The sequence below is a fragment of the Malaclemys terrapin genome, chromosome 1 (assembly GCF_027887155.1).
Source record: "Malaclemys terrapin pileata isolate rMalTer1 chromosome 1, rMalTer1.hap1, whole genome shotgun sequence".
In the NCBI taxonomy this organism is placed as follows: Eukaryota; Metazoa; Chordata; order Testudines; family Emydidae; genus Malaclemys; species Malaclemys terrapin.
The window spans coordinates 38,227,418-38,249,411 of NC_071505.1; the positions used below are offsets into that span (position 1 = coordinate 38,227,418).

A 21,994-nucleotide genomic window follows, 5' to 3' on the forward strand; every position below is an offset into this window, starting at 1 on the left:
TATGGCACCATGAGGGTGAGACTCCAGGGGGTGCTGGGACTGACCCGGCAGATACTACTGAGGGTAAAATCTTCCTGTGTCTGTGCACGCGGCACGCACACACCTACATGGGAATGGACTTGAGCAATGCATCTCAAAGAAAACAGTAACAGAAAGGTTAGTGATTTTTTTTTGAGGGTAAAGAAGTAAATGGACAAACAAAGCAGAATGAGTGAGTACCTCTTTTAATAACACTAGTAAGACATGGTCTTACTTTGAGCAAAAAAATACCCAAAGTGCATATTTTTATGGATAGTCTTGTTTAAGTCCTGAGCTTTATGAATGCTCTGTCCTGGGATATTCAAAATTGAGCTGTTCTGGAAACTTGACTTTTTTTGTTTGCCTACATATTGGATTTCTGTAGTTTAACTCCATAGAGCACACAGGTTCTGCTTCACAAGAAGAATGAGGTTAGCTGATTAAAGAAAACTCTTCCATTTAATAACAGAGGCACATGCCATGCAAAATATTTTATTTTTGTGAAGCCGTGTTATAAATGTGCATCGCGCTTGTGTGATTCTAATTTTAAACATAGCACAATTTTATCCTGTTTTTCCATCTCCATTGCTGCACTGTCACTAAATCAATGGTGCAGCAACTTAATTTCCAATTTTTATGAGAGCTGTTTTAGATAGAGTAGCCCTAATAGAAATTGGAGAAAAACCTTCTTTTAGGGTAGGATCTGTTTGTGAAATCCACCTCTGAAGGAGAAGAAATACAGATTGTTTTCTGTGTGCTCCCCTTCTATTGCTGAACTATCGTGGAAAGTGTGACCAGAGCTTGGGACCCTACTATATGTGGATTGGATAACTCTGTACATATCTTCTTGAGAAAGAACAGTAAGAGGATTCTGAACCTTTAGGGAGGAAACAGGTGTGGGATAAGTGGAGGGCTTGGAGATCACTTGGTAGTTGTTTTGTATAAGGCTGAGCACCTTTATAGGCACGCAAGCCCAGATCCTCAAAGGTATTTAGGCTCTTAATTTCAGTGAAAGTAAGGATCCTACACACCTTTGTTGATCTGGGACTTAATGTTTGTTGTAAGTTTCAGTGACAGAGCTAGTTAAGAGTCAGACAGCTGGTGGGCGGGGGGGTTGGGGTAGAGGATCAGAACTAAGTTCTATGTGTTGGAGAGGTGAGGAGAAAATTTGGTACTGGGCCCAATGCTGGGACAGAACCTGGAAAGGGATTAAATGAATGGGTTGTGTGGGATAAGAGCTCTGATAGTCTGGAGCATAAGCTCCTCAAACTCTCTTTTGCAGGAATTTGCACTCCCCTTGTTGCCACTTTCTCTGCTGACAGGAAATGCATGTCTTTGAGGAGTCAGGCTGGGACCTCCCTCTTCCTCATTATCTCTGTCAGCTGCTGGAGGTCCATGCAGAGGAACACAGACCTCCAATAGAGCAGAGTTTTTGCTGCTGTGTAATGAGATGCATCTTGGATGAGGGCCTTTCAGCAGTGGAGTGACTGTACACAGGAAATTTTCAGACTGATACTTCTAAAGTACAGTTGCCCTTTAAACTTTTTTTCAAGTTCAGGCTCGTTAATATTTGGATTTTTTTAGTGCTTAGTTTTTTTTAAAACTTTTAGGAAATGGTAGCTGGACTCAACTAAAACTCTTTCAAATTTTGTGAATATGAAGAATTCTTCTAAATCAGCCATTACTTGATTTTTAGGGAGGTCCCTCAAAACCTGATCAGTCTCTTTCAACATTGTGATCGCTGAACTGATAAGTAAAATCTGTGGTTTTGAAGAACCTAACTTATTTTTGCTTGTTTACTTGAAGAAACCCTGGCCGCTGCAAAGAACTTCTGTTGCTTTGTTTTTCTGATTTTATTATTGGACGTTACATTGAAGTAACTGTAATAAATGAAGAGGAATCTCTAATAGCAGCCACTGAACCATTCTCAGTAAGAAAGTATAAAGTTATTCCAGAGTTACAGCACATGAAGACCACAGTGCCTGTAACAGAACACAAAAGGTACTATCAAATAATCCACATTCAGCTGTGTCTAATATGAAGGATATGGAAAGGCATACCTTTATATAATGCTGATTGAAGTAAATGTGTAACTTTAGTTCCAGGGCAGTTTATCGTACTGAACTAGCTTATCTCCTGTTGTAACTACTATTCATTCAGTAAACTGGAAAAAGATAAATAAAAACTGGGGGGTTTTCTTCAAAATTCCATTGGCTGAAATAGTTTTTCCTTGTTTAGCAAACTATTCTAACTTTCTTTATAGATGTTTTTCTTATGATTCACAAACTGTCCTGCTGCTGCATGTTATACACTTATGAATGAGTTAGAGGCTAATTAGTAGTAAAGGTGTTGCCAGAGCGCACCCACTAGTAGGATTGGTGCAATCTAATTGTGTTTTAGACAGCAAGACAGAAACCCGGGAAGTCCCTTGACTGAATTACTGATATGTGAGATTTTGATCAAGTCATTTGATGTAGCTGGGTCTTGACAATACAAACCCTAGAAAAATCCTGAATGAAAAACAGGAAGCGGTCCTTAGATAAGTAAATTTTAACAGACAAAATATACTTAACAGATACTCTAAAACTATAACTAACATTAAATTGTTCACCACAACACCTTCGTTAGTGAGGAAAAAGTTGGTCAGAACATTTGAAAGTAAAATATGCTTCTATAACAACATTCTCTTCCCCACACCCCACCGCAATGTAGCAAACTTCTGTTCCTGGTTTTTGTTTGAACCTAAACTGACAAAAGTTTCATTTACTGTACTTGTGTTTTGGTATTGCTGTCTTTGTAGCCTTGAGGCTGGTATTTGCTAACTTGTGGTCCTTCATGTGAAGCTCTTTTATTTTTTTAAAACTGATGCTTATTTTAGTAACTACAGAATCTTGATTTTTTTTTTTTGTTCTTTAGTAAAGAAATCCACACTAACCAGCTAAATTCAGTTTGTAAGAACTACTTTGTGCAACCTAAATATACTGACTTGAAGTAACTTTGAATTCTCATTTTAGAAGTTGTAGAAGACATCTTCCAAGTTTCCTACCACACTATCCCATACCAGATAGATTAAGAAAATGTGTGGAGCAGAAATTGGACATACTGAGTTTTCAACCTCTCCTTGCAGAGGTATGTGTGCACATATATATGCAAGTGTAAAATCTCTCTTTGCATCTTTATAAATGCCAACCTGAACACACGTCCACATACTCCTGTGTAGCTGCTGTGTTCATATATAATGGTTAAGGCTGCATGTCTGTGTCAGATTCCGTGACTTCTGCAACGGCCGATGCTGGCTCAGGTGCTGCCTGCAGCAGCAGTTTGGGTGTGTGGGAGGGGGCTATGGGCAGGGGGTTGGGGTGCGGGGCAGCACTTACCTTGGGGTGGGGGGTTCCCCGGCTCCCACTGGCATGTCCCTGCAGCTACTAGCCGGAAGGGCCAGGGGGGCTCTGCAGCTCCCGCCCCCACAGCTCCCATTGTTGGGGTTCTCGGTCAATGGAGCTACAGAGCCAGCACTTGTGGTGGGAGCAGCACGCGGAGAGCCGCTCATTGCCCCTCTCCCTAGGAGCTGCAGGGACATGCAGAGCCAGGTAGGGAGCCTGCCAGCCTCGCCAATCCTCCCCCTACAGTACCAGCAGGGGTCCTGGGCTGCTGTCCGCCCTCCTTCTCCCTCCCCAGCACTAGCATGGGTCCCGGGCCATGCGTCCCCTCCCCCCCATCACCAGCAGGGGTCGTGGGTCACATGCCCCCACCTGGCAAACCCCCCCAGCACTAGTGGGGTCTTGGCCACCCCACCTGCCCCAGCACCTGTGTTGCCCCTGCACCACCTCCCCAGAGCACACGTGGCCCCCTGCCCAAGTTTTAGTTAAGGTTATATAGTAAAAGTCATGGACAGGCCACAGGTCGTGAATTTTTGTTTACTGTCCGTGATCTGTCCATGACTTTTACTAAAAATACCTGTGACTAGATTGATAGATTCTAGGACTGGAAGGAACCTCGAGAGGTCATAGAGTCGAGTCCAGTCCCCTGCCCTCATGGGTATCATGTAGTTCTACAGAATCTAATTAGAAAATAAGAGTCTGATCCTGGTAGATGCTCTCTTGACTTTACTGGGAGTCAGCATATTGCAGGCCCTGAACCAGAGAAGAAATTAGAAGGCCTAGGCAAGTGAGAGTTTGAAAATGGATGGGGAGTATATTAGAGTGCTGTATGGAAAAGGCCACCTCAGATGCCAGAGCTGCAAGAGAATATGTTTCTTGAAATAACAGAGTATGATTGTGGGAAGGAACAGAGAGGAAGTAGGCACAGGATTAACAGGAATAGGTAGGAGGAGAAGGACAGGGTTTGTGAAGTAGGCTGGAGCAACTCTAGAGAGTTTATTACTATACTGCTTTCTGGATAATGCAGTGTTTCACAACTCATCAGTGTCCCAGCTCTTCCCCAAAATTCCCTGTGTCAGGACCTGAGTCTGAATGATTGGAGAGAGAGTTCACAGAAGATTTGAGGGGGTTTTTTTGCAGGCGGGGGGTGGGAGAATCTTCTCTCTGGTTTCTGGATTATTTTAAAGGACTGCTGTTCAAACAACATAACATAAACCAGCGAATTCTCTGGTCACATTCCCTTCATGCAGATTGATAATTTTTATAATCTCCAAATAAAAAATATAAAACCAAACAGCCATAAACATGATAGCTCTTTGTCTACAGAGCTCAAAGTCCTGGCTTCTGGTCAGCATTTCCTTGTGTTTCTTTCAGAATCATGTAGCTACCTTTTTACGGTCTAAGCGTAACTGCTTCAGCTCAGAGAGGGACTCACCTAGGACTCTGAATCCCGATTGTGACTTAACCAAAAACCTGTTGTCTGGTTTGACAAGTGGCCTCTGAAGGGTACAACTGAGGCATTGCAATAAGACAGCAAGGCCATGAGACTGCTTCCAAGAAACGCCATATGACCTGTATGTTCTGACACATGCCAGTCTTTCACAAGCCAAGAACGATCTCTGTATGTTAGCCTTGTGATAAGCCAGGGGTTCTCAAACTTCATTGCTCCACGACCCTCTTCTGACAACAAAAATTACTGCATGACCCCAGGAGTGGGCACCAAAGCCCTGAGCCCCACCGCCCTGGGTGGGGGCCTGTAACCTGATCTTCGTCGCCCAGGGCTGAAGCTGAAGCCTGAGCCCCACCACCCAGGGATGAAGCTCTCAGGCTTTGGTTTCAGCCCCGGTGGTGGGACTTGGGCTTTTGCTTCAGCCCTGAGCCCCAGCAAGTCTAACGCCAGTCCTGGCAACTCCATTAAAACAGGATCACGACCCACTTTGGGGTCCCAACCCACAGTTTGAGAACCCCTGTGATAAGCTAAATCTGCTACTAAACGTGGCACAGAATACAGTGAGAGTATTTGTTAAAAATCCGCTAGTGCCGCTTCTTCTGCATTCAATAGACAATGCTCATTTCTTTTTTATTTGTGATTTGGGAAAAAGGTGAGAATCACACTGTAATCTGAATTTGAATCCCTCCTGCACTGTCAGAAATAGTTTAAAGAAGAACAGGAGTACTTGTGGCACCTTAGAGACTAACAAATTTATTAGAGCATAAGCTTTCGTGGACTACAGCCCACTTCTTCAGATGCATATAGTTTAGGGCACAAATAAGATTCTACCGTCTCTATCCATCCTGAGCTGCACGCTGCACATCCTCTGTTGTTAAGTCTCATAAGTGATCCCTCTTGGAGTAATGTTTGACAGGGAGATTCTTTCAGTCAGTCCCGTCTTGAGTGTTCCTCCAGCTGTGCAATGACACGCCTGCCTTGGCAGTGTAAATGTGAGTAATGTTGGCCAGTTGAAAAATAAGTGGTCTAAAATCAGTCCCACACGCTTTTCCCCTAGGAAGTTACAAGGAACTAGGGTAGCCTGAATGCTTTTTGTTGTTGCTGTTCTTTTTAAAAGAGCCTTTTGAACTGCATAAATCAGTAACATTTTTTGCCTTATCCATTTCCTGTGAACCAATAGCTTCCCTAATACCAAGAACTACAATTATTTTGTCTACTTTTTAGTGCTAGTACTGGATCTTGCTTTCTTCTTTTGAAAGTAAGGAATTAAATACAAATAAAAACCACAATATTTTCCTTTCTATTAGTTCTTCTCATTAAAATTATTTTATAATTAAGACAAAGACACCTTCTGACTCTTCCAATAGTTCATTCTCTTATTTTTTTCCCTAGAAGCTCAGCATGTTATTTTAGGGTGCGGGGGTGGGTTGGCTGGTATTTGGTGTTAGAAAAATGCTTTCTGAGAACCTTATGCTTACTTAAAGGTCAAATAAATCTTAGATATTTTTGGAACTACTCGTTTTCGTTACAAAATTAGTAGTGTGATCTAAATAAAATACAGCTAAAACCAGGGTACTTCTGTATTTACCCTGTAAGCTAATTTTTTTAGAGACCTCTCACAGATTATAATGCAAAAAGTGTAGAAGTACTGTGGCTTGGATTTACCAAAGGGAATTCTTGAACTTTGATGGATTTGGGTGCCTAACCAGCTTAGACTCTTCTGAAAATCCCTGTTCATGTACATGAAAATGGTAAATTAAGCCTGATGCTCTTCCCAAATCCCCATTATCACTTGATACATTTAATTAGAAAGGTATCATGGCCTAGTGGATAAGGCACTGAACTGGGAGACTTGAGTTACGTTTCCAGCTCTACCACTAACTTCTGTGTGATTTTGGGCAAGTCATGTCATTCTGTGCCTCTGTTCTCCCCTACTTTTGTCTGTTATTGTCTACTTAGGTTGTACACCTTTTGAGGCAGGAACTGTGTCTTCATATATATGTTGTATGGTGCCTAACACAAGGGACTCAGATTTTTGTTGTGGCTTCTAGACACCAGGGCTGGCTCCAGGCACCAGCCCACCAAGCTTGTGCTTGGGGCGGCACCTGGAGGGGGGCGGCGCGGCGCTCCGGCCCCCGGGGAGAGCGGGGCTCGCCGCCCTGCCCCCTGCGCTCTGGCCGCCGGGGGGCAGAGTGGAGCCCCAGCTGGGGCTCGCCGCCCTCCTCCCAGGGCTCCGGCCACCCTTCCACCCCCCCCCCGGCGCTCTCCCCCCCGGCCACCGGGGGGAGAGCGGAGCCGCCGCCGGGGCTCGCCGCCCTCCCCCCGGGGCTCTGGCCGCCCTCTCCCCCCCCCCCCGCAAGGGGGGGGCGGCCGGCGGCTTTTTTGCCTGGGGCGGCAAAAAAGCCAGAGCCGGCCCTGCTAGACACTATTGCAATACACATAACGTACTTTTTTAAAATTTTCAGCGATTGAATGTGTCTAACTATAAAGCAAACCTTTCTACCCTGCTCTGGCTTGAGGAGATCCATGCTGAAATGGAGATCAAAGAATTTAGCATGAGTGGAATCATTTTGAAAAAGAATGGAAACTTCTTGGTACTGGAAGTGCCAGGGTTGGCAGAGGGAAGACCTTCCTTATATGCAGGTGATGGTTTACACTTAATTAAATTGTAAAAGCTGAATAGCAAGATGAGCAATATTCTCAATCTACACAATAGAAACGGATGCATTTTATCTTTTCCATGTTTTCTATTAAAAAACATTTGGAGAGACAGCTATTAACCCTGGCACCTAGATAAATGGAACATTATGCCAATATACTTTATTATAATGCCTCAGAATGTTTGATTTCTGGAGATGTTATGCTTTGAAGAGGCAATATGTGTGTGTCTGCTTTCATGGCTTGTCCTGGTATATTATGGATTCTGATGTACAGTAGTAATTGAGTTTTCCATAGAAAATATACTCTCTAGTATTATACTAAACTAGAGAACATGTGAGAGGCTAAATGAAAAACCAGGTTAAAGGAGTTAACTTTTTGAGGTCAGAATTTTTGAAATTCGTTGCAATGTGTAGGATGTTATCCAATAAATAGTGCTGAAACTGTGTTAGTAGCATACCTCAATAGGTGCCTTAGAAGTCTCTCTCTCTCTCTCTCTCTCTCTCTCTCTCTCACACACACACACACACACACACACACACACACACACACACACACACACACACACACACACACACACACACACACACACACACACACACACACACACACACACACACACACTACCAGTTTTAAGAATGTAAGACTAAATCGAGCCGAGGTGTGCACAAGTGCATCATCTTCAGTGATGTCACTTCATTGGTGAATTTGCAGGATCCTTGAAACTCATTAAGTTTCACTGTATTGCCCCTCCCACCAGTGGCTAGTATTGCAGTGAGAATTTTCCAATATCTTGTAACAGTATTTTTATACTAAACATTGTATTTAATTTTTTTTAAAAACTAGGTGACAAAGTGATACTAAAAAGTCAAGACTACTCTGAGCATATAATAGAGTACATTGCCTATGTTACTGAGGTGAGTGAGTTAGCTTTTCTGCTAAGAAATATTGTAGTCCACAAAACTAAGGGGAAACTGAGAGTTAAAGGATAATTATTTAGCTTTTGTGAAACTGGATTCATTTCAGTTACTCTCTCCCAAATTATTGATTCTACTTTATTTCATACTGTGTACTTGGAAGACAGAAGCTTTTGCTTCTTCTCAACACTACACATTTCACCCATTAAAAGCAAACTCTGTAAAACTCTTATGTAGAAATATGAAATTATGTGGTAGATGTTATCCATTTTTTGTTTTTACCTAGTATGAGCAAATGTTTCAGGAGATTTTTCAAACATAACAAACATAAGGGATCTGATCCTATGGAGTGCTGAGTGCCCTCAAATCTTACATGACTAATAAACTGTCTTTTCTCTCTCTCTCAGATTCACAATGAAGATGCTACTCTGAGACTTAACCCAGAGTTTGAACAGGTTTACAACTCTGAACCCATGGATGTAGAATTTGCATTCAATAGGTATTTTTGTAGACTTTTAAAAAGCTGTATTTCACTGTCCTTTATTATGTTAGTCGTATTACATGACCATTTGCTTAGTTCTGAGAAGTTCACATGAAGGTGAAGGACAAACAAAATCTCAGAACTGGATAGTCCGCTGCCTGGCATCTTCTGTACTCATTTATATCTGTGCAAAATGCTATCAAATCAGAAAGGGGGTGATTTACATTTTTACACCCATTCTTTTACATGTAAATGACTACTCTAGGTGCTAAGCAATGGAAAATCAGACTCTGTAATTGAAATAACTTTATGGCATCAGAGCAGGACAAGAATGGCTGATATTGACCTCACTATATTTTTTTTTCGTATGCTGCCAACATCAAAACTTTTTTAGAAAGCATTATTTTCAGTAAAAAATCATCACTTCGTCTTCCTTAATAAAACAAGTTGGGGTTTTTTTACGTTTGTTTTTTAAGGAAAAATATCTTCCTATTCTGCTTATCTCTGAAATTCAAGGAAACTTTTGTCCTTTAATGAGAAACGCTTTTTTCATATTTTATCAATTTTTCTATTTTAAAGTTTAGTGAAATATGCCTATAAAGGAAACTGGACCAAGTAATCCTTCAGCTAAGTACCACATGAAAATAGGACTTGAGGGAAGAAGTATATGATGTTATAGAGGCTTAATGTTTCATTTAAGTCTTTGATATATAGCATTGACTCAGAGAGGAAGTGAGTATTGCTGTATTCTATGGAAACTTTCGTTTTTAGTTTAATCCACACTATTGCTATTCTGTTGACAGGACTACCAGCAGGCGATGCCAGTTTGCAGTTGAACAAGGCATCTATCTGGGTGAAAAAGGTAACCTTCCAATGGGCTATGGCATTTTTCCTCCTCTTCAGTAAACACTGATGTGAAGTTAATGTACTGTACTCTTCTGGTCAGATTTAAAAACGCAGTGTTTCTCTGGGGCTTCTATCCATTCACCTAAATTACCCCATATCTTTGTCCAGAAAGCAGCAATCCTTTGTCACAGAGCAACCACTATGAAAACTGATTTCCTCTCTGTGGTGTCTATACATGAGGAAAGCAGTTTGACTCCAATTAGAACTAACAAATCTAATCAATTTCTAACTACTGGTGCCACTATGTTTCGCACAATGTGAAAGAGTTCTGTAGGACTTCCCAGCTTGGGTAAATTGGGAAAAATGCAGGAGGAATATAGGGAAGATGCAGAATTCCTGCTTTCAACTTTTCACTTTTTATGTAATCCTCCTCTGTTAGAGTTGGCTAAATATAATGGCCTCTTTATTGAAAAGAGTTGCACATTTCTGATGAGCTCTACAGCCTACAGAAATGTGAATATGGACTTCAATTTTACCTTCCAATTCCTACCTCACCATACCTAAGGTTTTTACATCAAAATCTCATAAATTGGACACATCTAATTCAAGTGCAAGGAAAGAAGCTGATGTTTCAGTTATAATTAAACATTGACAGCAAGTATCTTAATGTAGCTATATTGATAGTCATGTAAAATGCATTTTCAGAACTTTGCTCTTTTTCTCTTTCCCCTTCCTTAAACCCAAAGTGTTATTTCCAGATACTCTGGTTTTACAATCCCCACAAGTTGTCAAGACTTGGAATAATATGGGATGTCGTACTGTTGCTGATGATCATGAACAGTATACCAAGAAGAAAGACATGGTAAATCTACTATAAATGTATTTCTTATAATCTTTTACACTTAAATGGCAACAGTTAGCTACTGCAGATATAGTCTGAGAGAGGACCACAGCACAACAGTGAATGCATTGTTATGTCTGGTGTATTTATGATGTTTTCCTTCTGGTGGTGAAGATCTTGTTTCACAGTTCAGTACTTCGAGTGGGTCAACCTGTGGTCCGTGATTTTGATTTCTGAAAGGGAAACTGCTTATGAAACTATGAGTTTGGGTGGCCAGATTTGCTTTAGACTGGTTTTCATAAGCTCCTTTTAAAAAAAAAAAAAACATAGATACTGGGCAGCAAATCATACTGACTATAGGAGCAAATGAGAATCCTTATTGTGAGGCATAATTATGCTTCCTGATGCGATTGATCCACTCTTGATGTGACTCCTGATTAAACGCCTCCATAAAAAGAGGTGGCTATTCCTTTAAAATAGCTAAAAATGTACATACTGGCAGTTCTCATAGGGGATAAAAACAAACCAATGCTAACTTTTGAAACCTCATCCAAATCTGCAGAATATCTGTGCAATTAGCAACAGTGTTTTAAGATGAAGGTGTCACGAGTAACTTTTTTTTTTCTTTCGTTCAAGTAGGATGTGAGGGTATTTGTCTAGGGTTTTTTTTCTTCCCTCTTTGTCAGTCTCCCTCCCCCCTCTCCTTCCCCCCCCCCCACTTTTTCAGTTGATATGCAGTTAAATGGGAGGAAATGCTAAACATTTCTAACTGTCTTAAAAGCATTTCCAAGAGAGAATAGTTACTGTACAGTTATAGCCGTGCTTACCCTTGATTTTTTTGTGTGTGTGTCTGTCTGTCTGTCTGTCTTCTATAGTGCTCTTTTCAGAAAAAGAAAATGCAAAATGAGCAAACAAAATGCATAGTGCCAAAGGAGAGAAACATAGTGGCTGTGCCTCGAATGGTGACTGTTGCTACACAGACAAGTAAACTGAGTATGTTTTAATATTTTCTTTCCATCTTGTACTGATGTTTTGGATTTGACAGTTGCACTGGTAAACTGGTTTGGAGGATGGAGAGTGTGTGTGTATGTATGTATGTATGTATGTATGTATGTATGTATGTATGTGGTTTTTAAACAAACAACCAAAAAAACCACCCAGATCTTGGTATGTTGAGGAAGTTTCAAAGGACTGGAAAAAAGCTAATATTTAAAAAGGGTTGTTTGGCCTAACATCTGTCCCAGGCAAAATCATGGAAAAGCTGTTACGGGACACAGTAAATAATTAAAGAATTGTCATGTAATTAATGCCAATCAATATGGGGCTTTTTTAATAGAAAATAGGTCTCATCAAACAAACTTGATATAATTTTAGATGAGATTACAAGGTTGGTTGATAAAGGTAACTGTTCACGTGAGATACTTGGACTTCTCTAGGGCCTTTGCCATAGTCTCACACGCCATTCTGATTTTTTTAAAATGAGCACTATACAAAATCTATGTAGCCCTTATTAAATGAATTAAAAACTGGTTAACAAAAGATTGCAAATGAGAATAATTATCCATTGGGGGTATTTTTAGTGGGATCCTGCAAAGATCTGTTCTTGGCCCAATGCTAAGCTTTCTCAATATTCTATCAATGTGGAAAAAAAAGATAAAATATAAATATTAGCTTTTTTACAGTCTTCTGGAACTTCCTCAATGTACCAAGATCTGGGTGGGGGTTTTTTGGTTTGTTTGTTTAAAAAATTTTTTTTAGTTAATCGTGTGTGTTAATTGTGATTTAATCAATAGCCCTAGTAAATAGTGATGGGGACAGGTCAATTATCCAGAATGATCCAGATGTTACCAATCATTTGGTAAGGTTGGAACATTTGAACTATATGTTTTAATACAGTCAAGTGCAAAGTCATACTTCTATCTAGAAGAAAAGACTGTAGGTCATACTTACAAGATGGTTGACTGAATCATGGAATGGAGTGACACTGAAAAGGACTTAAGGGTCATGGTAGATAGTTAACTGAACGTGAGTTCACAATGTGATGATATAGCTCAGAGGTGAACGTGATCCTTGGATGCATAAGTAGGGAAAAAGTAAGTTAGAAGTAGGGAAGAAGCATTACCTCGTTATACAGCATTACTAGAATACTGTGTCCAGTTTTCGTGCTCACGCTTCAAAAAGGATGTTGAAAAGTTTCAGAAAAGAAGAGCTGCAAGAATGATTGGAGGTCTGGAATACATACCTTAGAGTGAAAGATTTAAGAACCTCAAATTAATTTATCTGAGAGAAAGCTAAGAGGTTACTTGATCATAGTCTACAAGTATCTATGTGAGGAAGTAATTTCTTATAGATGACTCTTCAGTGGGGGGAAAAAAAGCATAATGAGATTCAACAGTGGGAAGCTGAAGCTAGACAAATTCTCACCAGAAGTAAGGCACACATTTTAATGTTGAGGATAATTAATCATTGGAACAGCTTACTTAGGAATATGGCAGAATCTTCGTCATGTGAAGTCTTTAAATCAAGACTTGGATGTCCTTCTTGAAGATATGCTCTAAAGGTCAAACAGAAGTTATGTATGGGCTTGATGTAGAGTTCACTGGAGTGAAGTTCTTTGGCCTGTGTTATGTAGGAGGTAAGACTAGATGATTATTGTGGTCCTTTCTGGCCTTAAAAATCTATGAATGGCTCCTTGCACCTTTAAAACTGAAGGCCCTGTTTTACTATTTTAATTGTTATTACTTGAGATTGGGAATTTAAAGAGTTGTCAGATAAATTTTTAGCTATCGCTATCTTTTTAAAATATTTATAATATAAGTATAGATCACATTAAATCAAAATCTGTTTAACTGAAATACTAATTAAAAAAAAAAAAAAAAAACTCTCCTTGTGTATTTGTAATGCTCATCTGTTTTGAGTATAGTCAATGGAATCATGACACCTGAACAGAGAGACTGTGAATTTTTCAATCCTGTGCTGAATGAGCATCAGAAATTAGCAGTGAAGAGGATACTTAGTGGTGAATGCCGTCCAACTCCTTATATTCTCTTCGGACCACCGGGAACTGGAAAAACTGTAACAATAATAGAAGCTATCTTACAGGTAATAGTGAACAAACAAGCAAAACAATAATCATCTGGAATTGCCTCAAATACTTATAATCAAAACTAAAAATAGCTTTTAAAAAAACATGCTAACACTTAGAGGGTATTTCAGTTCAACTCTCTCCTTGTGAAAATAAATCCAAGAGAAGACTTCTGTACAAGCTTGTGTTCATAAACAACATATAGTCAGTTTTTTAATTCAGTATTTTTGTTTAAAGCCCCAGTGAACAGTATTTAACCACTGCTTTAAAAGCGCATACCCTGCATTCATGGTGTGTATGTTTCAATCTGATGATGATGAATGAATTTCCAGTCTAGGCAAAGATGTTTCCTTGAGATTTGACTGAACTGCAACATGACAAATGTAGAAACATTTGTAATTGTATTCTAAATAATTCTGAATTATATTAAATATTTGAAATATGTGCTTGCTTTATTTGTAATGAATATAGTTTTTCCAAATGAAATGTTTTTAAAAGCTGCACTTTTTTTAAAATGCAGGTACATTATACTTTACCAGACAGTCGAATTTTGGTCTGTGCACCATCCAACAGTGCAACGGATTTAGTTTGCTTACGACTGCATGATAGTAACCTCCTAAAACCAGGAGCTATGGTCAGAGTTAATGCTAGCTGCAGGTGTGAAGAGGTAAATTTTGTAAAAACTTTTAAATTAAAATACTAAAAAAGGATGCATACTTTTAATCTTAAAATGTTACTCTTAGGACTTTCCTCTGTTTATTAGACTCACTGAGGAAAATACTATTTATATTTTTAGGGTTAAAAATAATTCACTAGATAAACAATTGGGGAAGATACATCAATTGTGGTAAACGAGGTGCTAGAATTTGAGCCTATACTTAAACTCATTGTGTAATGCTTTTTTTCTGCAAGTAGGCCATTTATGTCAACAGGACTACTTCAAACAGTAAGATACTACTCAGTGTTAAAAAGGGTGATAGAATCTGCTCCATAATGCATTGAGTTGTATGTATGTAACTGAGACAGCGTTCCCGGGGTGCAACCTGGACCGTGGCACCGCTGAGCCCTCTGTCCCACCAGCCTAGGTATCCCTGTCACCCTGTGATGCTGTTGTTAAGCCACAAACCTCTGACATGTTTTGCATTTACAGACATCCACAGGCAGGGACACACCCAACTGAGTTACATGGATGCTTTGCCAGACACTGATGAATCAACAATAGAGAGGCTCCCCCCAGCTCCTTCCCAGTCTTGCTGCACCTCAGAACTGTCCCATCTTGCCCTGGTCAAAAGCCTGATCAGTGTAAGTTCATTACCCAGTCCATATCTCCCTCGATGTGGAGAGGACACACACTAGCCTTTGTAGACTGAGCTGAGATTTCCCAAGCACTTAAAGGGGAAAAAAAGCACATTGTTTTAGGTAAAATATAAAAGAGATTTATTAACTACAGAAATAAATTTTAAATGAATATAAATAGCAACCATAGAGATCAAAGTTGGACATTTAAGAAACAAAAATAAATTTTAAATCTGACTTTTACACATTTAAACAGGATTTGAATCAAGCAGTCTCTCACCCTGACAGATGGTGCAAGCAGGTTACAGCTCCTCAACATGTAGGCTGGGATTCTTTTCCAGCCTGGGGCTAGCCTCCTTAGTTCAAAGTCTTTATCCAACAGGCGTTTCTTCCAGGTATTGAGTTGCGGGGGAGAGAGGTCCAGTAATGATGTCACTTCCCCTCTTTTATAGTTTCTTCCAGCTTGCTGCAAAGATCTATGTTTGTGATGTAAGGGTCTGCCCCTATTGGTCGAGCAGTCTCCATTGTCTGTGTGTTCTCTCTGAGAAGTCTCCATTGTATACAATTTCTGGGATAATGGATTCTTTCCTTGATGGGTGTTGATGAGCCATTAACCGCTGTCTGGCTGAGCCATTAACTGCTGTCTGGCTAATCCATAGTTGTCCCTGAAAAGCTGTTTGTGGGTGTTCCCATCTTCAGAACATATTTTAGTAACACATACATAGCAAAACTTCATAACTTCACATACAGTGATAGCACATACAATCCAACAGGATATTAATGATCAATAGATCAAGACTTTTAAAATGATACCTCAGAAAGCATATTTTGTATGAAACGTATCCTAATTATATGACAATGGTGAATATGGGAGTTTCAGGGTGGCACTCTGAGGTACAGTGTGTCCGGTGGCGGGGGGAGGCGCCTCTTCCCCAGCCAAGGACCTGCCACGGCGGAGGTAGGCGCCTCTCCCCACCAGCCCCAGATCAGCTGGGGCAGAGGCATCCCAACCCAACCCCGGACCTGCCGTGGCTGGGGGAGAGGCGCCCCTCCCCGATCCCAGCCCGACCCAGACCTGCTGCGACTGGGAGAGAGGCACCTCTCCCCCCCAGCCCAGGTGCTGCTGCGGGGGGTGAAAGCTGGGGGGAATCCTCTCTCTCCCCACCATAGCCCTGAGGCAGCCTGCACCCCAAACACCTCACCCCCAGCCCCACCCCAGAGCCTGCACCCCAAGCCAGATCCAGCACCTCCCCATACGCCAAACCTCTGACCCAGCCCTGAGCCCCTCATTCCCAGAACTTATCCCCAGAACCTGCACCCCCATCCCACCTCCACCTTTTGACCCAGCTCTGAACTCCCTCCCACACTCCAAACCCTTAGCCCCACCCCCGCCACATGAATTTTGTTAAGTGCACCAATATGGAGGTGATGGGTCATTCTGCACCTGGGTGGGAAAAACTAGAGGGAACACTGCCCCCCAGGGTCCCTCCGCCCTGCTCCTCTTCCCCTTGAGGCCCTGGGCAGGCCGGAAGACAGAACCTGGGGTAGGGTGAGCATATACCCCTCCGTCCCCCATCCCACACAGAGCTGGTCCAAGCCTTTCTCCTGCCTCCTGAGCTGGTCCAAGCCAGTAGCCCAAGTCCCCCTCTTGCCCCGTGCAGGGCTGGCCTGAGCCCCATTGCTCATCACCTCCCCGACCCCCTTTTTGGCAAAACTGGTTGGCAAGCGCAAATGGGACAAATGCCCAGTTTTGCCAAAAAAGTCGGGACATCTGGGGCCAAAATGGGATGTATGGTCACCTTAGGCTGGGGTCCCCAAGCTTTTTCAGTCATGCCTCCACCCCCCCTCCCCAACCACCCTGTCCCCTTGCAGGAACTGGGGGCCAGAGATGTGGCTGGGCAGTGGTCTCTTCCCCCCCCCCGGGGCTGATTTGGGCCCTGCCACGCCCCCCATATGTTCCTCTCTGCCTCCCTGAGGGGGTGTGCCCCACAGTTTGGGGACCACTGCCCTAGGCTGGTAAGAGCCACCCAGAAAACTGGGGAGCCCCGGGCCCTCCACTTGGGCAGGGGGTGAGAACAGCCCCTAGGCCACGTCCCTGCCACCCAGGGTGCACCACCCAGGGCAGGTGGAGGGTCCAGGGTTCCCCACAGTGGCCCGGGTACCTTGGGCAGCTCTTACCATGGCCCAGCTTCCAGTAAATCTTAATTTGCTTCCTGAGAGTGCCACAGTAACATACACATTTATCTACTTATTTTAATCATCTCTTCGGTTACGTTCATAACACCAGAACATCCGTACCAGAACAGACTAATGGTCTATCTGCAGTAGTGGGTATCCTGGTTTGAGTTGTGACTTATATTGGATGCCTAAAATCCTGCACCTCGCCATGCCCTGAAACAGAAGTAATGACAACCCTTGTCATTTTGTCCTAAATAGTGATGCTGCTGATGGGTTTTTTCTTTAAGAATTCTTCTTTTTAATTTTACTAAGTTTATTTGGTCAAATAATATGCAGCAGGAATTTTCCAATGGTCAATTATTCATTGCATTTAAAAAAAAATTTTTTTGTTGGCACTGTTTGTGTGGTTTTCATTTTATTAAGTTGGCTTTACGTGTTTTTTTCATCCTTTAATGTTGTGTTCTTGTGTTGTGTCACAGAGCAATTGATCTTTTCTTTGACGGTCATTGTTTTATGTACATCTCTTCTTAGGGCTTGTCCTTACATGGATGGGCAATGTGCCCTTTGAGGGTATTATTTCTGAAGGGCACTAACATTAATTAGTCCATGTAGACCCTGCTGGTATGCATAAAAGGTTCCCTAATGTGCTTTAATGTAGTGTTCACTAGGGAACCTTTAGTGCATATCAGCAGGGTCTACACAGATTAATTAATGCACTACATATTTGTGCACTTTAGAAATCACACCCCCAAAGAACACATTACACCATCATGTAGACAAGCCCTTATTTTTTTTCCAAACTAATGAAGTCTGAATTTATTTACAAAGGGAGATATGGACTATCTTCACAGCCCTTTTTGACAGTTTCTATTTGTGCTGTGTCCTGGTTGTACATATGTTCAAATTTGATCTTACAAAACTAAGAATAAATAAAATAGTCTTATTTTTTGTAGTAAAAATAAAGTGGTTTATTTTGCACTCCTCCTCCTTGTTTGGGCAAACTCAGGAAAAACTCACCTCAAAGTGCATTGCTGGGTCCAAGAAATACTTAAAGCTTCCAAAATAAAATCTTATTAAAATATTTTTGTGCATAAAATATTTAGTGGTTTTGAACTTCAAGCTAGCCTCTAGAACTTACACATCATGAGCTTGGTGTGTGGCGGTTTTATAAAAAATACTTGTAGTAAATAAGTGTCTTGTGTTTTCAGACAATCAGTGATACAGTAAAACTTTACTGCAAAGATGGTGACGATATTTGGAATGCATCACGGTTCAGGATAATAATTACCACATGTAGCAGTGCAGGAATGTTTTATCAAATAGGAGTAAGGTACTGTGGATGCATGTCATTAATAGATTTGGACACTTGGGGCTATGAAATCAATATTGGGGGGTACTCTGCAAAGTAGTTTAATCTGTTTAAACAGGGCAACTGTTAACAAGTAGTAGTAAAACATTGCATTCCCAGCTTAAGCTTACAGCCATATTAAATTTTAGTTAACCCTTTCAGCATAGTTGAACTACAAAATTATCTCAAATGACATTATTTTCAAAATACGTAATTTAAAGATCAAAATCCCATCAAAGTGAGGAGACTGTTTGGCACAATTGTGATTCCCTAGCAGTTATGTGTATTGCCAAGGACCAACTGTAATTGAAAGCATTTTAGGAGTTAACACTGTAGGGCATGCTGCACTTGGAACCAAGAACACAAAAACATAAGAACGGCCACATTGAGTCGGACCAAAGGTCCATCTAGCCTAGTATCCTGTCTACCAACAGTGGCCAATGCTAGGTACCCGAGAGGGAATGAACAGAACAGTTAATCATCAATTGATCCATTTCCTGTCGCTCATTCCCAGCTTCTGGCAAACAGAAGCTAGGGACACCATCCCTGCCCATCCTGGCTAATAGCCATTGATGGACTTATCTTCCATTAATTTATCTAGTTCTTTTATTAACCCTGTTATAGTCTTGGCCTTCACAACATCATCACAAGTAATGCTGACTAAGTCATTTTTTGGTTATTGCTGCTAAAGCACTTAGCTCCCTTGAAACCATGTGTGTCTCTCTTCTTCTTGCTGCTACCTGCACAACACAACACATGCAACACTAGCATTGCTGTGCTGGAACACAACACAGAGAATGTCAGCTCTAAACTAATGGCATTCTCCAGCTTATATGGGGCGGGGAGGGGGAGGCAAAGGGAGGGTGAAGAAAAGTGTGATTTCTATGTCAACTTAAATTGTCTATTCTGACCAAGTTAAAGAAAAAGATAGGAAATGTTTCTGATATGTCACATATTTTGAAAGATATGTCACAAATGAGGGCTAAGTTTACGAGGTTTTTGCTTTGTCCCCAGCAATATTTTAAAGCTGTCATGTGTTGAAATACCTTTCATGTTGAAGATGTGACTGCATATAGCACACAGACTTGATCCTTGTAATTTTTTTTCAGAATTATTTTGCCAGGTCAACCACAGGGTGGCAGAATATACTAACCCTAAAACAGCTGTCTGAAGTGATTTTATTTAACTCTAGGCTTGGGCATTTCACACATGTATTTGTGGATGAAGCAGGACAGGCAAGTGAACCAGAATGCTTGATTCCACTTGGGTTGATTTCAGAAGTTAATGGACAGGTATGTATCTTAGTGATGTATGTTTTTTAAAAAGGGTTTTAGGCTTGCTTTTTTCACTTCCGGTAACAACCTCATATTTCTAATGTGATCACTTCATGGCTTGTGATAGGATAAGTTGCTATTTCCAGGAAATGATTGTGCAGTTCTGGGAACTTGTATTAGGGCTTGTTAATAGTGTATTGTATTGTATTATGTTGTAAATACATGTTGCCACTTAATTTGAAGTTCTTAAGTTTTAAACATATGCTCTAATTTTCAGCATTTTCTACTCTTAAGTAATAGTTTTGAGTACTTTTCATAATAAATACTATCTTGCTAAAACATATTTGTTCAAGTGCTTGCTCATGGTGATTCCATTCTAAGTATGCGCGTGCCCACGTGCATGGTCGTCTGAGATTTTGCCTTAGCAGTATCCATACGGCCAGCTCTGGTGCCCCCTTGAGTGCCACGCTCATGCATCGGTATTTCAGGCACCGCTGGTCCTATGTCCTCTCAGTTCCTTCTTACCGCCCATGGTGGTTAGTCGGAGCACCTTTCCTCGCACAGCAAGGGCTAGCAGTTTCATCTCTTCTGACTGAGCTTTAGGGCCTTGTAAATAGTTTGTTATAGAAGTTAGTGTTAAGTAGTTGTTAGAAGTTAGAGTCCCAGTGGGGACTTCGCCCCAGGCAGGGCATGCCCCGGTCTCCGGGGTTTAAGCCCTGCGCGGACTGTAACAGGCCTATCCTTGTAAGTGACCTCCACAGCAGCTGCCTCAAGTGCTTGGGGGAATCGCATGTGAAGGACAAGTGTCATATTTGTAAAAATTTTCGACACAGGACTCAGAAAAAGCGGGATACTCGTTTGGAGCTCTCCTCATGGAGGCTGCCCTTTGCCCAGCTTCTGAGCCGTCCTGCCAAGACTCACCTAGTACCTCGCCCTCAGTGCGCAGCGTACCCCCAGCACTGAACTTACCCCTTAAAGGATCCATCACTGACTCCTGGGAGTGGTAGGGGACCCAAACTCATGGCAGCATCAACATCTTCCCAACCTCCCCTGGCACTGAGAGAGCAAATGCCACCACCATCACCGCAGGAAATGGCAAAGGCTCCCCACGAGGGCAAGCCATCCGCTAAGACCCCTCAGGGCAATGGAGCACCACCAATCCCCTGAGACAAGGCAGTGCTCTCCTCCATGCCACAGATCTCCGGAGTCGCAGCTCAGATCCTCTGGGGTTCGCCCTCTGTCTCCGGCACCACAATCGCGATCCCCGCCATCTCAACGTGGATTGCCTAAGGGGAGGCACTGGTCTCCGTATTGCCGGCACCGTTCATCTTCCCGCCAGTTGTCCTCTTGGCGCAGATCTCAGTCGCCAGCCCCATGGGAGTGCTCCCTGTCACAACTCCGGTCCCCTCGATACCGACACCAATACTCTCACTTCAGGCACTGGTCTCCAGCGATAGTCAGCAGGCACGCGGGCGTAGATGGCCCACAGTGGTCACCAGAAGGGGACTCCTCTGCACAGAAGGGCAGTTCAACCCCTCGCCCAGAATCCACCAGCGCGATTGGGCTCCCGAGGCTGTCTCAACATTGACGGCGCCACCTTGGCAGCACGGCCAGTGGCCAGCGCAATAGCCTTATTGGAATGCGTGGGGCATGCCAGTCATGACGATGCCCCCTTTGCACCAGTCATCTGCCACTGCCTCGGAGCAACAGTTGGCAGTACCGACAGCACTGGACTCAGTGCATGAGTCGTACTCAGAGGTTGGGGTAGAGGAGGCTGCACCCATCCCTAAACCTCCCCTAGTGGTACAGTCGTCATCTTATCTCTGGACCAGGCGGTCGCGGGATACTTGAGGACCCGCCTGACAACTTTAAAGAACACCAGGCCCTGCTTCGACGGATGGCTGAGAATTTAGGCCTAGAGGTGGAAGAGATGGCTGAGCAGGCAGACACCTTGTTCAACATCTTCTCAGCCTCTACCCTGGCCCATATTGCACTATCAGGGCATGATGGAGGTCCTCAAAATTGCCATGACCCTCTGGCAAACCACATCTTCCATCCCTCCCACCTCCAAAAGGGCCAAAAAGAAGTACTTTGTCTTGGCCAGAGTGTTCGAGTATCTTTATACTCACCCACCTCCAGGCTCACTGGTTGTCTCTGCAGCCAACAAAAAAGACAAGCAAGGGGACAACAGCTCAACTCCCAAAAATAAAGAGGCCAAAAGA

The 21,994-nt window shown here is 42.3% G+C and overlaps 1 protein-coding gene across 1 annotated transcript in view; it reads left to right on the forward strand.

Annotated features, from left to right (window-relative positions):
- MOV10L1 (Mov10 like RISC complex RNA helicase 1) overlaps positions 1 to 21,994 on the forward strand; it is an 82,008-nt gene that overhangs the window by 32,607 nt on the left and 27,407 nt on the right. The window contains exons 9-20 of the mRNA XM_054016281.1: positions 1,825 to 2,019; positions 3,033 to 3,147; positions 7,314 to 7,491; positions 8,353 to 8,423; positions 8,831 to 8,922; positions 9,708 to 9,766; positions 10,497 to 10,612; positions 11,467 to 11,584; positions 13,515 to 13,693; positions 14,197 to 14,343; positions 18,359 to 18,480; positions 19,691 to 19,790. Of these exons, the coding sequence (XP_053872256.1) occupies positions 1,825 to 2,019; positions 3,033 to 3,147; positions 7,314 to 7,491; positions 8,353 to 8,423; positions 8,831 to 8,922; positions 9,708 to 9,766; positions 10,497 to 10,612; positions 11,467 to 11,584; positions 13,515 to 13,693; positions 14,197 to 14,343; positions 18,359 to 18,480; positions 19,691 to 19,790 (1,492 nt within the window). The remainder of the gene's footprint in view (positions 1 to 1,824; positions 2,020 to 3,032; positions 3,148 to 7,313; positions 7,492 to 8,352; positions 8,424 to 8,830; positions 8,923 to 9,707; positions 9,767 to 10,496; positions 10,613 to 11,466; positions 11,585 to 13,514; positions 13,694 to 14,196; positions 14,344 to 18,358; positions 18,481 to 19,690; positions 19,791 to 21,994) is intronic.